At 39.9% G+C, this 11,998-nt stretch overlaps 2 protein-coding genes across 2 annotated transcripts in view; both read left to right on the top strand.

Moving 5' to 3' along the window:
* Positions 1-1,102, top strand: part of LOC139199075 (extracellular serine/threonine protein kinase FAM20C-like) — a 31,164-nt gene extending 30,062 nt beyond the window's left edge. The window contains exons 8-10 of the mRNA XM_070828088.1: positions 301-382; positions 497-556; positions 832-1,102. Of these exons, the coding sequence (XP_070684189.1) occupies positions 301-382; positions 497-556; positions 832-1,102 (413 nt within the window). The remainder of the gene's footprint in view (positions 1-300; positions 383-496; positions 557-831) is intronic.
* A 2,060-nt stretch (positions 1,103-3,162) lies between these two features.
* baiap2l2b (BAR/IMD domain containing adaptor protein 2 like 2b) lies at positions 3,163-11,639 on the top strand. Its single transcript, XM_070828083.1, has 14 exons — positions 3,163-3,216; positions 3,428-3,503; positions 4,446-4,532; positions 5,633-5,694; positions 6,154-6,225; positions 7,041-7,130; positions 7,215-7,346; positions 8,062-8,166; positions 8,787-8,889; positions 9,290-9,497; positions 10,143-10,208; positions 10,635-10,980; positions 11,095-11,138; positions 11,564-11,639. Exons 1-14 carry the CDS (start codon positions 3,163-3,165, stop codon positions 11,637-11,639), a joined length of 1,521 nt encoding a protein of 506 aa, XP_070684184.1.
* The last annotated feature ends 359 nt before the right edge of the window (positions 11,640-11,998 follow it).

Raw genomic sequence — 11,998 nt, 5'->3', positions numbered from 1 at the left:
ATTATAAGCAACTTATTTGTTTTGTAAAGTTACAACTCTGTTTATATCAATACATCTTCTGTATCTAGTTTTAGCATTTCACAGTTTTAGCACTTTATTTTTAGCAATTTGGATAGCTGGAAACATCTTTGCTCAAATATGTAATTGTATGGTTTAACATGTGAAACTATTTTTAACCAAATGTTTGAATTATACTCTAGTGTTTGATAGACTGTATTCAGTGCATCAGCAGAAATCTCCATAGAGGAGATGTGAACTTTGTTGACAATACTAACTAAATTCCTTTTTCACCTCCTCTAGGTAACATGGACAGGCACCATTATGAAACTTTTGAAAAGTTTGGCAATGATACTTTCCTACTACACCTTGACAACGGGAGGGCGTGAGTATTGCTGTTGTGCTGTAGTGTGTATTTCTGTTTAATATACTTTTTGTTGTGGTTGCTGGGGTTGTAATTGTGATGAGACATGACTGACTGTGCCTGTTCTCATTGCAGATTTGGGCGTCACTCTAAAGATGAGCCATCTATCCTAGTTCCTCTAGAACAGTGTTGCAGGTACAAACAAGAATGTGATCATATATTTAATATTATCCTTTTATACTCTGCAGTTACGTATTCTCTTTTCTCCTGTTGAATTGAGTTAGTTTGGATTGTATTTAATTTAGCACAGTTGATGTTAATCACATTTTTTGTAATATTTTGCCTCAACTATGTTGTCAGGAAGAAAAATCACAAACAATATCATTTTATTACCACAAAAAACTTTCTGCTGTAACATCAGACACTGTACCCCACCATTTTCTTCATTATTTCCTCTCTTCTCCATCTAGAATCCGTCGCTCCACCTTGCTACGCCTGCGACTACTGTCTCTGCCGCAGTATCGCCTCAGTGATGTCATGAGGGCCTCTCTCTCCCAGGATCCCCTTCACAGTGTGGCTCCACTGCTGTCGGAGCCCCACCTCGCTGCTCTCGATCGGCGCTTGAAAACTGTGCTGGAGGCTGTGAGTCGTTGCCATAAGAGACAAAGTGAAGACGGTGGTGATGATGAGGTTATCTTTGATGACATCACACACAAAGACACGGTCACACCTGCTGGATAGGACAAGTCTGTACCTCCCTTATGTTATGTTGTTGATGTGTATATGATTATATGCCACACTAGCACATGCAAATGGTATCAGCAGTTAAATTAATGTTATAATTAAAGTCACAAGGACTTTCATGGTGTCTTGACAGATTCCCAGTTACAGTAAAACATGTTGTATAAACAGGAGAAATCAAGAGGAGGGGCGATTAAAATGTTTAGAGTTAAAGAATCCTTAATAGCTACAGTATATTGAGCTGTCAGAAATTTAGAATTTTACAAAATAAAGTCTTTCCACCAACTGTAATAACGTTTAAAAAGTTATGAACAAATTCACATTTGGTATGATGGTGGTAAAGCAACAATGGAACGGATTGGTGGATTGTTATTTAATAAAATATCAAGACTTTTATGACACCTGTACCTGTTCCCAGGAGGTGCTATGATTATTGTTAAGTATTAGAAATGCGATATTGAAATACAAAATAGGTAGATTTTGTGATTTTCTGTCATTTGTCATTTACCTCAAAACTTGGTGCATTCAATTGTGATGAAGTGAATCTGTTACAAGCCTTTCACTGGTTTGTGTCTGACGCTGTGTAAAAATAATACCAGTCCTTCAGAAAGAAACTTTCATGTTGGAGAGGCAGATTAGTTTAACTGGTGATGAACATTTTTATTTTAGTTTTGTAATTTGTAGTATTCTGTGACAATAATAATTTTCCCAAATATTAACATGGTACTTCTATTGTCTTGACCTGAAATAATAATAATAATCATAATAATGTCGGATGTACATTTTTCAGTAAAATCCACCTTTTGGCCCATCATGCTATTTAGAGGATTTTTGTGCAAATAACAGTACTTTGTGTAGTACACAGTACTGCTGTTTCCTTGTTTTTTGTTTTCTGGTCTATATTTTCAAATTATTTTCTCCATATTTGAAATACCTTTTGCACTGTGGTCCTTTTGAACGTTAAAGTAACTTCAATTGTAGAGTTATTGTGATCAATTCATCACAGTCAAACACAAACTGACCGATAAAGGCAAATTGAAAAATTAGTTTTTTGACACAATTATCAAAATTGTTATTATTTCAATTATTATAGTTATCTGTTAGGATTCTTGCATCATAACAAATAACTGGAAAGAGCTCCTGGTGGAGTCGACTGCTAGTGTAGTTCAACTGCAGAATAAAGTACAAAACATCAGAGGCTCCGTCTAAATTTTGAATCCCCTTCTGATTCTTTAATGCACATGTGAATTGTTTCGAGACCTGTCTTCAACCTCCTTCTCCTCTTTGTGACTAACAACTAGCATCTGGATTCATTTTGTCGGTCTGCTGATTGACAGAAAAGGTGCTCCTTAAATTATCTTCATGTATTTGGTGTGTGACAGGTTCAACTCAAACAGTAGATATTTTATATGTGACTCTTATGAAGCTGTTTGAAGTATTCAAGAGCAAGTGTTCCTGATAGTCTATAGAGTAGCTTCCTCGTATCTAACTGTATACGAGTACTATAGTACTGTTTATGTATATATGTGTGTACGTTTTTAAGGCAGTACTTTGTTTCAACAAGCCTGAAACACACCACAAGGTTTTCCCTTAGGTGTGAGTGTACGTCACAGGTAGTTGGGCAGCTGGCTGTCCTCCTTCTCCTTTCCTTTCAGGGCTTAAATCAATAATTTACCTGGTCATATCGATGGCACCTACTCCCTTTTCTCGTCCCCTCACTCGCTTGCTCGTTCTTTCCACGAAAACTGTTGATGACAAGGGGGTAAAAGAGCTCATTAACGAATGACAGAAAAAGGGAGAGAGGGAGGAAAGCACTATCATTCGATCAGACAAGTGTTATCGGCCTTTGGAAATACAGCAGGAACAGTGGGGCAGCAGTGAAGGTGACTTTCACTGCCTTAAGGCACTGATACACAAAGGACAAGAAACGCCAGAGGAAACTTTTAGAGAAGTTTGAATGGGAATACAGACTCCTCACAAAAGTTTGTTCTGTCTCTGACGGTCAGTTTTTGAGGCTTTCTCTTGGTTTGAAGTTCATATTGTCTTTGGTATTTGTCACTATGTCGGGAGCCACCAGTGACCAGCTGCACAGATCAACTTTAAGTGTCTATTTGGTGAGTTTATATTGTCTCCTTTCCTTTGTTCTCTACTTTTGGTGTGGACTTGGGGGTTTTAATGCACTATTTCAAATGGGAGTAAGAGCTGTGATGTATTTTTAATCAAGGACTTGGGTGAGATTTTGAAATTACAGTGTCTGTATCTGTATGTGTGTGTGTGTGTGTGTGTGTGTGTGTGTGTGTGTGTATGTGTGTGTGTGTTTCACAGAACCTGATGGAGCACTTCAACCCTGGCCTCCAGAAGCTTGTTGCTCTAGGAAACAGCTATGTCAAAGCTTTCCAAGGTGAGTGACTTTGTGAGTGACTGGTGTGCGTGTGTGTGTGGTGTTTGTGTGAATGTGTGTGTGCGTATGTGTGTGTGTGTATCAGACACAGAACACAAAATATAATATAATGTTGTAACTGTTGTATTGCAAGAAGTTGCCTATTTTAGTTTTTGGTGTTTTTAGAAATAACGTTGACTTTTAACCCCGTGTGGGATGGGATGTGAAATAAAACTACACTTAATGTGTGAAATATATAATACACAATCAAATGTCAATTAGAGGACTTAATACTGGAGGTGCTGTTACTGGATTAGATGCTGTTATTACCAGCAAAGGTGATGGAGGAGGTTTGTAGACCAATCATTATGCACTGATACAAGGGAACCTTGACAGGAAAAATCTGCTGTAAAAAAAATTTGTTTCAGTGCTCTTCGAACTTTTGGTGCTACCACTAATTGATCGCTGAAACAAATTTTTGTTACAGCAGAATGAATGCTGTATGAACATGGTTTTTAATACACTGGCAAGTTTATTTAATATTTGAGAACAAGGACATCTTAGTTCAGAACAGAACCTTTTGTGTGCATCCCATTGTATTTGCCTGTCTGACCTCACTAATCCTTCCTGTCTACTCTTCTCTTTATCATGAGTTACGTTGGTAATTGGGTGAGCACCATGTGTCATTAATACACCTCTCTGCCTGATAAACCAAGCCCAGGCCGTCAGTCACAGGGCAACAAGGCAGCATGGTAAAACTATACCCATTAGCACGGGGCTATTCCTAGACCAAAATCACATATCACATGTCAGCACTGTGGGGCCTGTGTTTGCAAAGAATAAAGACAGAATTAATTGACCCAATTCAGAGTAGTTTAACTGACTCTGATGTTGCTTTAAAAGTATTTGAAAAGATTTAAATTTCTGTGCATTTGTGTGTGTCTCTGTGTGTGTGTCTTCCAGCCTTAGCTGTTTGCAGTGAGGCCTATTTCAGCGCTGTGGCTAAGATGGGAGACCAGGCCTTTCACACACTTTCATCTCGCTCTCTTGGTAAGCGTGTGTCTGTGAGTGTGTTTGTGTATGTGTGATTGATTACTCATTATTTCCATTACAGGTTTCACATTTAATTTATTGCATTCATTATAGAAAAAAAAAAAAAAAGAATTGTCCTCTAGAGGTGGCCAAGTGATCTATCATGTTCATATCAAGCCCGATCACACTGATACATCCAAGAATGTAAAATACTGCACATGGGTAGTTAGTAACGTTTAGATTGCATTCTTCCACTCTTCTTCCATCTGTTTTTTCATCCTCTCTTTTGTAGGTCTCTGTGTGTGCTTATGCATGAGTGTGTGTGTGTGTGTGTGTGTGCCCACAGTGCATGCATGAGTGCATATTTTCCACAAGCTTCACTTTCACTCTGACCCTGGGGATGTGTGATAGCATTGTTAGCGGTAATTAGCATTATGCTAACGCATCCCCATTGAGAGTGTGTGTGCTCATGCGTCAGTGCTAGCACAGCATGACACACGAGGTTCTGCTAGGGTTGGCTAACTGAGAAGGTCAGGGAGCCACAGCGTGACCAGGGGCCCTATTGAGTGACAGCCTCTAAATTATAGATGGGGACAGTCTTTCAGCTGCACTCAATTCATTAGCTAAACAACAATCCATGACAATAGACATGACCAGAGGCACCCGTAATATAAAGGACTTGGCTAACTTTCCATCATCCTAGCTGCTCATCTGGTAAGATCATAAGAATCACCAGATAACATGAGCAGTGTTGAATTATGTCAAAGTCATATATCCAATTACTGAAATTCTAGCTAAAATATTAGCTTTTTAATTCATGCAGAGTACATACATAGCTCAATGGTAAGTCAAAAGTCTCTAGATCTTTTGTTTCTGAGTAAAACAAATTCACATATTCTTCAAATAGCAAAATAACATTTTTTGCAGGTACATGTAAAATATATCTAAAATATAATATAACAAACAATTTATTCTGTAACATTTAGAAATAGTTCAGGCTTCCTTTGTAGACGTTTTTGACAATTTTAACAGCAGATTTTTGATGTGTGTGTTGACCTGGTCTGGTGTTACTCAGTCAGTCAAGTCTCTGACCTACTAAAGTCTTTTTGTTTAAACAGGGGATGTCCTGGTCCAGATATCGGAAACACAGAGGAGACTCACCGCAGAGATGGAGGGAGTGGTCAGTACTTGTCTTCATTCAGTTGTTCAAATCGAAACACGGGATCCCAAAAGTTTAAGGCGATATCTTAGAATTTAAGTATCTAACAACAAACTTATTTCCCCAAATTCTTGAGTCCTTTTTAATTAAGACATTAGTGTCAGATGCTGATAGAATACTTTTTGACTCGTTACAGATTGGTGAAAGCTTAACAGAAAGCTTTGGGAGACGGATTTCTTCTTGCAATTCACTGTTTAAGATTCATAGTGCCTCTTGAACGCTTGCACTTGATTGCAGTGGCTCTCAGTGATGTGAATAAGCAAAACGTGGCCTCTGATTAAAGCGCTGGCTTGAGGACACAGCACATTTGCAGTTAGATTTAGTCAAACAAACTGATCGTGAAAACTACTGTTTAAAGGGCACAGTTTCCATAATAACTTTGATTACATCAGTGACACATTGTTTTTCTCGCTGCTACAGTTTCGATGGTTCCAGATAGAGGTGTTGCAAGCCATGGAGAAGAATGTCAAGCTGGATGAGGAGTACATTGATGTGAGTGCGCAGAGGGGAAAGCATACGCTTTTATATCTACCCTCATGAGGACTGTGTTGAGTGGAGGAGACTTACTGAGCTATTAAGTTTGGGAGTGTGGTTTATGGTTAAAAGTTAGCTAACTATTATGTGTGCTTAGTAGAAGGCTGAACAGGAAGACACAATTCAGAAAGAGCCTCGGTAAATATTCAACTGTATGTTTTTGAAACTAAATATTAGTGGATTTACTTAATGAATTTGTGGACTATGGCTCATTCTTACTCTGTGGCTCAACATGTGGAAGCTCCTAATGTGTGCAGAATACTGTGGAGTTCACCTTTGGTGCAGTTTTCTTAATGATCACTCCAGAAACATTCTTACATACTTACACACACACTCCAAGACAAGAGAACTCTACAGTAATTTACTAATTATATTGTCTTTTTGGTTGGCCAGTCACAGACAATCTTTCACCTGTTGCCTGTCACCTTCATGTCTCTGGTCATTTTAACCACATTTATTGCATTTTTATCTAAATGCACAATCCAGCTTTAAGTCCTCATCTGCAGTACATTCACAATAGCAGGCACTGATTTAGATGCATACCAATGATACCAAAGAGCAAATGAGCAAATCTAATGATTTCAAAACTTTCTGATCCCATCAGAGACTAAATTCTTCAGTGAGGTTAAGTCAGTCAAGACCAGACTCAGTTTAGAGGTCGTTAGCAAACCAGCATGTAGTGTACAGTGAAATATCTGCTTATGATCAAATTATGAAATAACTTTTTATTGTCATATCAGCGCTTCTCAAACAACCTGTTTCCTGTGCTGCAGGGTAGTCGCAGAATCTATGAGCTGGAGGTCAGGAACCAGGCAGAGGCTTTGGAGAAACAGCTCAGACGAGGAGCCTACAGAGACTCTCTGGTAGTTCACACACTCATTGAGATGACATCCACACACACACACAGTCCAGTAACAATACATCCCTGTGTGTGTGTGTCTGTTTAGGAGAACAGCGAGTACATGCTGTACCTGAGGCAGAGTCAGCAGGAGATCCTGAAGGAGGAGGAGAGGAGGTACCGCTTCTTGGCAGAGAAACACTGTGGCCTCACTCAGTCACTGCTCTTCCTTATCAACAAGGTATACACACACATGCACCAGCGCTGCACAACACCTGAGCAAGCCACAGCAACCAGCCTCCTCCTGTGGAATTTATGTTGGGTCTAATCCTGTCTTCTTTGTCTGACGAAGCTCAGTTTAAAATAGTTAGGCTTACATAGCTAAGCTTACATGCATCAGAGCAGGCTAATACAAGGTTACTTGATCAAAAAGTAAAAATTCACTCACAATCACAAACTAATGAGAAGAATATGAATAAGAAATGTGCTAAAAACCTTCAGGCTAATGCACAGGGAACTGTGGAAGTTTTGTAAAAAATAAGATTTGAATATTCATAGTACCTTTTGCAGCAATACACATTTTACTTCCTTTCACAGGTATTTTGCGAATACTATAAATACACAGTCATTTTTATTACATCGTGGTAATGAAATGTCACTTCTAATACACAATCCTTTGCCATGTAAAGGTGTAGTTTTGTTGATGCCAGGTCTACTGAGGCTGATATCATTGTTTCAGCAACAGTGACATGTTTTCTTTAAGACGCTATGGGTAAGGCTTTTGGGCTGCACAGTATTTTTATTCTGCTCATGTGATAGTATGTTAATTGCTTTATTACCTGATGACGTTCACATCTTGTCCATTGTCTCATTTACTGAAGCATTTCTGTTCATTTTGTTGATGCCTGATCAGGTTGAGATTTAATGAGGTGCTCACCTCGTTCATCTGTTTTCAGACCGGAACGTCTCTCCAGCAAAAGGCAGATGGATGGAAGGAGAAAGTTAATGAGACCAGAGGGTCCAGACCTCGAACTCCCACCCATTTGGATCAAGAGGCGCAGGTACAACTATGTTACATGGTTATGCCAATTATTTCTATCCTATATGATGGTCCAATTATACTCATTTTAATTAATATTCTAAGCACAAAGCAGCCTGTAAAGAAGCTGTACTGGCTTGGGATGCTACACCAGTGTCTGTATCTCACCTCCGTGACATGATTTATGGAAATTGCAATCCCTGTGCTGTGTTGAAACTACCATAAATTAACAAGTACGGGCCAAGGCCTTCGTTAGTATCAACTGATGATAGAATAGACCTTTTTGAGACCTATTTGAGACAGTTTATCATTAGGCACAGTCCATTGTGTTTAATTCCCTTGTTTCATCAGCACAATACTTCTAAAACTAATGACTGCTACTATTAACATTTCTTCTTTCTTAATCTACTCCGGTACTTCTGTCCTGTAAATTAGGGATCTCAGTTTTTTCACTGAAGACTTTTACTGAATACTCTTGAATATTGGATGCTATCTAATACAACAGCTCAGCCATAAATGTCCATCCATCCATCGATCCATCCATTGTCTATACCGCTTATCGTTTAGGGCCGTGGGGGGTCTGGAAGTTAAAATTGAGTTGAAACAGCAGTTAATTTACCTGTGTATGCTGTCTCTGTCCAGCTGCGAGGTTCAGTGAGCTCCCTGCTGCAGACAGTAGCCAGAGATGAAGATATGTCCTGGGCTAGGAGGGAGCAGCAGGCCCTGGGCAGGGTGCCCTCCAGAGGTGGGTAGAAGACGTACTTTGTGGAAGTGATTATTGTTGAGTTATACTGTATGATTGTATTCTGACAACCTTTAAAGTCAAACAACATCAGCGGTATTTGCCTCCCTAGCATTTAACTAATTACACCACCAATAGAAATACTGGCATTGTGTGAATTAAGCGTTCTTGCATATATATCTGTGTAAAATACTTATTCTTGTGTTTTTGCCTGTGGATGCACATTCATCTGTTAATATATAAAATAGTTCCCACTCCCCTTTTGGCCATTCTTGTCTTTGACTTTATTTTTCAATGGTTTCAATGGTTTATCCTTGACTGATTTATGTCTCTCTCTCTCTCGTTCTCTCTCTCCATCCTATTCTTATGTCACGCTCTCCTACACTTGTCTTGCGTCTTCCAGCGCCATCTCCGCTCCCCAGCCGTTCTCGCTCCAGCTCGGTGGGGGAATCTCTGGGTCTGGGTGGAGGGAGAGCCATGAGAGCCCTGGTGTCTCACCCCTCTTCGTCCAACCCAAAGCTTCTACCTTTCAACAGGGGAGAGACTGTCACTGTGCTGGTCCAGGAGCCACGTAACGGCTGGCTGTATGGACGCACTGACAGCAGCCTGCGGTGGGTAGCTGAGATATAGAAGATGTATGTGTATGTATATAGGTGCAGGAGCCATAGATTCATGATTCTAAAGTGTTTTTACATGGAAATGAAATTTTCAGTGGTTTTCTATGTCTTTGGCACAACCGTTCCTTCTTAGCCCCTTCCCTTCCATGTGCAATTGACAGTGAAATCACATTGATAAAGGTGACCACGCTAATTATTAGATACAAAAGAAAATTCTACGTAAATGGTGACGATTTGTCATTTGTGCATTTATCATCAGAACAGAACATCCTGCAATGCTGATTGCTTGCATGTGTAGGCTGTAGTTTGATAGCCTTGGAAAGTAGAAAAAAGTGTTTTCAAAAGAGAACTCTCAGCACTTTTCAATGTAAGTGGAGTCATGAGTATTGATCAGCCACTCAGCAAAGCAACACAGATCTACAAGTGTCATTTCGTCCAATAAGGCAGTAGGCAGCTATTGACTATGACCCCTTCAAACTATGAGGTGAAATCTTAATGTTGTTTTGTAAGCACAAAAGGAAATATAGTGCATTGTCTGATATATGGTAGTACATACTCCTGGTACAAGGACAAGAGTATTAAGAGTTTGAGTTGTTTTGGTTGATGTTTCCCCATCTGTATCTGTCTCATCCTCTCCAGTCAGGGCTGGTTCCCTGCTGCTTATGTGGCTCCTGTTGAGGATTTCTCCAGCGCTTTAGCCACAAGGTACGAATGACTTCAGTCTGCAAAGTAAATCACAACAGAGAATTTTAGATGCTGGAAACAATTCACCTCTGCAGTGCAGTTGCCAACATTTCTGTCTTTTACAATGTATAAGTGACAGGGCGACAGATTTTAATGTGGCACATCTGGGAAAATTGACCCATTACCAGATGTTAGCCAGCATACAAGCTCCTAAAGTGTCCTTGAACAAGATAGTGAGTGCCTAACACTTTTTACAGATCCTAAACATTTGACCTGACAGTTGTCACACCAAAATGTAAAAGTTTCTCTTTAAGAAACAAAAATATAGGCTTGTAGAACATACTCAGCTCAGAAGTGGGAAAGAGGTTTATTGTTCATCAAAAAATTCCAGGTCATTATCCTGTTATGTATCTGAAATTTCCTATATGTGCTTCTTTGACCCCTCAGTGGTGGATCTTTGAGAAGCCACAGTATGAACAATCTGCTGGACCCCAGTGACACCTACCCTGACCAATCAGAGAGCAAGAGCTATGGAGATGTCCCGCCACCAGCCACACCCAACCGCAGAGCATCTGTAGACCTCCGGCCGATCTCACCTCTCCCCGAGAAGAAGCTGGAGCCAGCCGTGGAGACGAAGCCCAGTCAGACGAAGAGCTTCAATGAACACCCACCTCCACCTCCTCCCCCTCCGCCACCTCCTCTCCCCAGTCAGAATCTCAGAAGGGGCTCTGCAGATTTTCGACCGATCTCTCCCCTCCCTGACAAGAAGCATGAATCAGCATCTGATGCCCAGGTATCAGAGGTTTCATTCTAAAAAGAATTTATCCTGAAAAGAAAGATAGATGACTAAAGTGATCCTTGTAATGCAAATCTTTGTCCACATTGGCAATCCTCTCTTTTTTCTTAGGCATTATCACCCCATGGGCCACCGGAAAACCCACTGTTTCCCAGGTAGGTCTTCAGTATGTATGACAAAAAAAGTTTGTTTTCCCTGGATTCAGTGCCTGATGAATTATTATACCTTGTTGACATTTTAGCATGGTTGGCTAGTCAGTGTTGTATCTGGGAAAACCCTTTCTATGAAATTATCCTAATTCAACACCGTGACTTGATTCTGTACAAGCATTAATGATTCTGTACTGGGAATACACACATTTGCCTGTTTTTGTTTTTGGCTAATTAAGACAAATGTAAAGTGGCCATGTTTAAAGTGCAGGTCCTGTATTTGTTTGTCACTGTGTATTTGTTTTTTTAGAAATGTCGTGTTTTAGCTCGATTTTGAGTTAACTGACATTTTGCACTGCTGACTGTGTTGGCAGGCAGCAGTTTACTATGTGAGGTATTGTGTGACATTTTTCCTCATCCTCTTGTTTCAGAGGCACAAACCCATTTGCCACTGTTAAGCTTCGCCCCACGACGACCAATGACAGATCTGCTCCTCGGATCCCCTGATCCTTCAGCGCTCATGCAGGCAGGGTTTGTAAATGAGGCTCTCAGATCAGGTTGTGGAGGCAGGATATACAAACGTGATGGCTTTTAGTCCAAGAGGCAGAGGAAAGTTTTTTTTTACAGTGTTAGTTAAGATAAGCAAAAGTGATATTGTAGTACATCTAATCAAAACCATAAACATTTAAGATAGTTGTTATATCAACTCTTTGTACAGAATTTAAGTTTAAATGTAGATAATTCTGGTTGTCTCTCCTAGTAAAGATAATGTAGTGATAGTAAGACATTTTGGGAAATATTCTTTCATGCTGAGAGTTAGATCGATACCACTCTCATGTCTGTCTGCTGCTGGTTAGCTTAGCACA

Source organism: Pempheris klunzingeri, chromosome 3, assembly GCF_042242105.1.
Source record: "Pempheris klunzingeri isolate RE-2024b chromosome 3, fPemKlu1.hap1, whole genome shotgun sequence".
Lineage (NCBI taxonomy): Eukaryota > Metazoa > Chordata > Actinopteri > Acropomatiformes > Pempheridae > Pempheris > Pempheris klunzingeri.
The sequence above is the reverse complement of the archived record's forward strand: the minus strand, read 5'-3'. Positions and strand labels throughout refer to the sequence as shown.

What these genes read in the sequence shown, in the direction of transcription:
- baiap2l2b (XM_070828083.1), top strand. Translation starts at nt 3,163, where the DNA reads ATGTCGGGAGCCACCAGTGACCAGCTGCACAGATCAACTTTAAGTGTC. An exon ending in CCGCAGAGATGGAGGGAGTG is followed by an intron (nt 5,695 to 6,153) that starts GTCAGTACTTGT and finishes TCGCTGCTACAG; the next exon opens with TTTCGATGGTTCCAGATAGA. An exon ending in TGGATGAGGAGTACATTGAT is followed by an intron (nt 6,226 to 7,040) that starts GTGAGTGCGCAG and finishes CCTGTGCTGCAG; the next exon opens with GGTAGTCGCAGAATCTATGA.